Source organism: Austrofundulus limnaeus, unplaced genomic scaffold, assembly GCF_001266775.1.
Source record: "Austrofundulus limnaeus strain Quisiro unplaced genomic scaffold, Austrofundulus_limnaeus-1.0 Scaffold3, whole genome shotgun sequence".
Classification (NCBI taxonomy): Eukaryota; Metazoa; Chordata; class Actinopteri; order Cyprinodontiformes; family Rivulidae; genus Austrofundulus; species Austrofundulus limnaeus.
This window is the reverse complement of record NW_013952405.1, coordinates 5020372-5025138: the sequence shown is the minus strand read 5'-3', so window position 1 is coordinate 5025138 and position 4767 is coordinate 5020372. Positions and strand designations below refer to the sequence as shown.

The window sequence follows — 4767 nt, the reverse complement described above, 5'->3', positions numbered from 1 at the left end:
TGTGTGTGTGTGTGTGTGTGTGTGTGTGTGTGTGTGTGTGTTGCGTTTTTAAGCAGTAAAATGAAAGTGGGCTGAATCAGGAGAAGAGGAACAGGGATGTCTCTTCATTGAGCTGAAGAACATCGAGGGTTTTCATCACTTTTCTTGATTTGGCTCTTCCCACCTTTTACTGTTTTCCGTGCTATTTTTTCCCCAGCAGTTGTAGGAATTAACAAATTGCTTTACTATGATCTTTCCCACGGCACCTTTTATCAAGCAGGTAGGGCATCATATTTAATATTTGTGACGCAGCGTAAGATGACATCTTGAAAAAATAAAAAGTCCAGTTTGTTGAGTTGCTTAGCAGATTTTCTTTTCATTCATTTTTGGCTCTTCCTGAATACCTATCCACTGAATGTAACTGTACTGAATTTAAAATCCCCCCCTGATATATTTAGACACTTAAAATGAGTTATGTTTTGCAGACTTAAAGGTAACAACATGTTGAAGCATTATGGGAACTAAATAAGATGATCTAATGTTTTTAACACCACAGGATTGATTAAATGCACCTGTTTTTATCGGACAAGGTTGTTAGAAAGAGGCAGCGGAAAGTAACAGAAAGCAGAAAGTAACTCTCAAAGCRTTGCTATTATTAGAAAGTCAACATCCTGTTCCCCCCAGCTCTTATTGTTCTCTTCAACTAAAATAAAAAAAGGTCCTTGAGTCACCTGCTGTCCCAACAAGTGTCACCTCTGCTCCCTCCAACTGTAATCATCTCATCAGTCTTCAGGCCCAGAGCACCTTCTCGTTCTCCTCACCACGCTGTTGGCCACTTGTGTGCTTATACTTCAAGCACAACAATAGAAATAGCACAAAGATTGATCTTCTTTGCTGCGGTAATTGCCAAAGCTGTCAGTAGCAGCGATGTGAGGATTGTATAATATACATTTCCAACTTTTTTATACGTAAAGAGGAAAAACGATGAAGCAGCAATTGCTCATACCCTGACGTTTAGGGTTCAGGGTAATTCGCTGTTATATAATAAAAGAYATAGAACAGAAAAGTTGTTGGGGTCACTTGTGTATGAGTGATTCCATCTCAAGCAGAGAAACTCATCTTTGGACAGAGGGATGTACTGAATTCCAAGGGATGATACTATGATTGTACAAAGAAGAGTAAACAGATTCACTAAAGAGTAACAGGGGAGTCGTGTCATATTAGTTGTTTGTCTTTTTGGCTCTAATTAACTGAGAGAACATGCAGTGTCGCGGGCTGTCAAATGAAATGCAATTCTCAGCAATGAGCGCTTCAGAATTTAGTTGTAATCTCCTTCCTGAAGTGCACTTGTGTTCTTCTGTGTGAACATTAGCTTGTGATCGCACCATTACGCTGAACATTACCAAACATGGCTGCCAAGACACCTTGAGTCGGTGTAAAAAGTTTGGCTGATGGGTAGATGCCCAGTAGACTCCCTCCCCAGTCCTTTTCTCAGATGAAGCTTAGCAGAGTGTTTTTAATGAGACACTACCTTCTGACTGGGGTGCACATGAGAGGGATTAGTACTTCCCTCTAACAAGCTCAGGTCCCAATTAGACAGGCCTCAGCAGCCAGGCTCGGCTACGGACTAGGTCTCCCCCCGTCAGATCCCATCTCTCTGAGACTCTCCAGGTGCATCCTTCCTGATAGTCTGTGCAGGCAGCCTAGAGTGAAGGCAAAAGGGAGGCTGTGACTGAAAACTGTCAAGCACAGTTCTGGCTAAAAAAAAAAAAAAAACAGATGGATGTTAGAGAAGCAACCTAAGGTAAAAGGGTTTGAATGGCTGTGAGTTTTTGACTAGAAAAATAAGACTGATTCATATTACTTTTGAAAACACAAGGAAAAAAAATGTCAGGCAAAAGCTCCTAAACTCAATGGATGAACCAGGGTTGTCCACACACTGTTGGCAACTTATCAAAGAACCAATTTGTATGGTTCTAATTTTGTAGTTGAATTTATAAAAAAAACACAAAAAGGTTAACAGCATGACAAAGAAACTCATATATTAGCATTAGCAAGGTGATTCACAAAGAGCTACAGTAGTAGCTGAATCCTTAGATCAGGGGTGTCAAACTAATTTTCATAGAGGGCCACATGAGCATTATGGTTTCCCTCAAAGGAGCAGCTGTAATTAACTTTGACGTTTTGTGTTTCACTTGGACAAAGCACAAAGCATCACATTCCTTGTTTCATTGCTATGACTGAGCACGCTAACAAACAATAACTGAGCTCATGGTGTTTCATGCACAGAAACACACGTCCTCTTTTAAATACTGAAAAGTTCTACATGTATAGCTGACTGAATGTAAAATACTGGGCCAGAGTAAAAGAAGTCGGCAAAAACACAGCTAAATGGAGAATTTACACAGCAACATTTGCCTGCTGCTTGCTACTTTTGAACCCTGTGTACCTCCGCCTAGTGGTGGCATGTCTTCATTTTGCAGGTAAAGTAATGGTAAATGGTAAATGGACTGTACTTATATAGCGCCTCAACATTAATCATGGGAGATGTAGTTAATGGTCACGCTAGCTTTAAAGCAGCATACTGTTGTTTTAGACATTGATACATCTTTGATGATGCTCTTGCAAGCTACATAAAATGGTGTGGTGGGCCACATTTAGCCTGCCGCCCATCAGTTTGTAGATAATCAGCTGAAATATGGTGATTCTTTCAGGACCCGTTTCAGGTCTTTGTTAGATATTTTTCTGTTTCAGATGTTGTTTATCTGCTATACAGGGTGAGTTAAAAGTCTCAGGACACACTTTTATTTCAGAAAGAAAAGAGAAAATGACACAATCACATACCCCAGACCTATGATGGGGGCAGGTCTGGAACATGGATCAAATTAAAAGGGTGTCCTGTGAATTTTGACTCAYGCTATAGATAGTTTTTAGTTCTGATATTTTATTATGATCGGATATGAGAACTGGACAGAAAATAAGTGAAAAATCTTTCAACATTTGAAGATTTTTATTCCTTTAGAGCAGGGGTTCTCAGGCCATTTGGGTCTGGGGACCCCTTACAAGGGCAAAACAAATTCCAGGGACCCCCTCATAAACCCCGTGCTGTTTTAAAAGATAGTTTATTGTCATTTCAACCCCTAAATGCCATGTGAATATATATTTTTATTAAGTTTATGTTTGTTTTATTAGTTCATTGCTCTCCATGCATATTTAAAAACAAAAATCAAATTAACAGTTTAGTAAAAAATTTTGAGGACCCCCAAGATACTTCTCGCGGACCCCAGTTTGAGAAACTCTGCTTTAGAGAATGTATGTTTTCTTTACAGTGCCACCCTGTCATTTWAAGACAGGATCTTACTCAGTATGAACAACCCTTGACTTCTTTTAGATTGGTGCAGAATGATGGACATTGGCTTTAAGGGCAACAAGTTCTTCATCTCCTGCCAAACCTGGGAAAACCAAATTAATTGCAACAGACTACAGTATTGGATAGCTGTTCTGTTTGTGTGGTTTTATGACCTTTCATCTGTTCTTTTGTCATAAAAATGCTTTTCCCATTCTTTTTATTGTCCATCTCACTTCCTCTATATTTTCACCTAACCAGGTCAGATTGAAAAATGCATTTCCACAAAATGGTCCCATTTGGCTGAATTGTTCTTTCGTGTCTCGTTTATGTGTCCATTTTTATGTTTCAAAAGACACATCTGCTCTCTGCACCATTTCAAATCTGATCATACCTTTTGTTTGTTTTTTTTTCTTTCCACAGCAGACATATGTGTCACCGTCCAACCATCAGATGGCTTCTCCAAGCCCAAACAGCAACTGCAATAGCAATGCCGTGACCCTCAGCAATGGCAGCAGCAGCAGCAGCAGTGGAGGAGGAGAGCAGCTCAGCAAAACCAACCTTTACATTCGTGGCCTTCCCCCAGGAACCACAGACCAGGATCTGGTCAAACTCTGTCAGCCGTAAGTTACACAAAAACCCAATAGGGCTGTCTTCACACACCTAGTAAATCTCTGTGGTTGTCCGCTGCCAGCAGGAACACTGTTAGAGGCGCAGATCTCGTGAGTGATGGGTGATAGTCGACTGAAAGGCTGGTTTGCATATCAGAATGAGTAAATGCACTAAATAGTTGGCTGTTCAAACACTTTAARTGCACATTTATGTTGACACACACCTTATAGCACGTGTCAACTTAGGGCCTGTGGGCCAAATTTGGCTCTTTTTAGCATTTTGTCCGGCCCCAAAGGTAATACTTTGAATGTGAAATAGTTTTATGGTTTCTCTTTTTGTCCCTGTATGTAGTGTATTCTTCTCAGGATAACTGACCAACTTTCAAACCCAGAAAATGTTGTTTGAATTTTTCAGTATTTTTTTTATTTTGGTGTGGAATGAGCGAGAATTGACTTTATTTTTTCTGTATTCTTTTTCTATTTTAAAGTCAAGGAATTGGATTTTTAGAGAGACTTTTTTCTTTTTTTTAACTGATTTGTTGGATTGTGATAAAAATGATCTTAGAAGTAGTAAATCAAAATGTTGGTAGAGAGTAAGGCATAAGAATTTAATGTTAAAAATGTGTTTTTCTAAATTCACATTTTTTTCTTTATCCGCTATATTATGTTCTACATACTGTTATATTAAATGCTACATAAAATATAATTTGGAAAAGATAATTTGTATTTTTGTGAGATTTAATTCATTACATAATGTATTTTTAGGGCTATCAAATGATTAAAATTTGTAATCCATTAATTCCAAGGTAGCTGTGAAGTAATCACGATTAA

General features: G+C 38.7%; 1 protein-coding gene across 2 annotated transcripts in view; it reads left to right on the top strand.

The window, feature by feature from the left end:
- Positions 1 to 3843: 3843 nt before the first annotated feature.
- rbms2b (RNA binding motif, single stranded interacting protein 2b) overlaps positions 3844 to 4767 on the top strand; it is a gene marked incomplete at its 5' end in the record, with an annotated part of 11031 nt that continues 10107 nt past the window's right edge. For both annotated transcript variants that reach the window (XM_014018652.1, XM_014018643.1), the window contains 1 exon segment: positions 3844 to 3948. In XM_014018652.1, the coding sequence (XP_013874106.1) occupies positions 3844 to 3948 (105 nt within the window).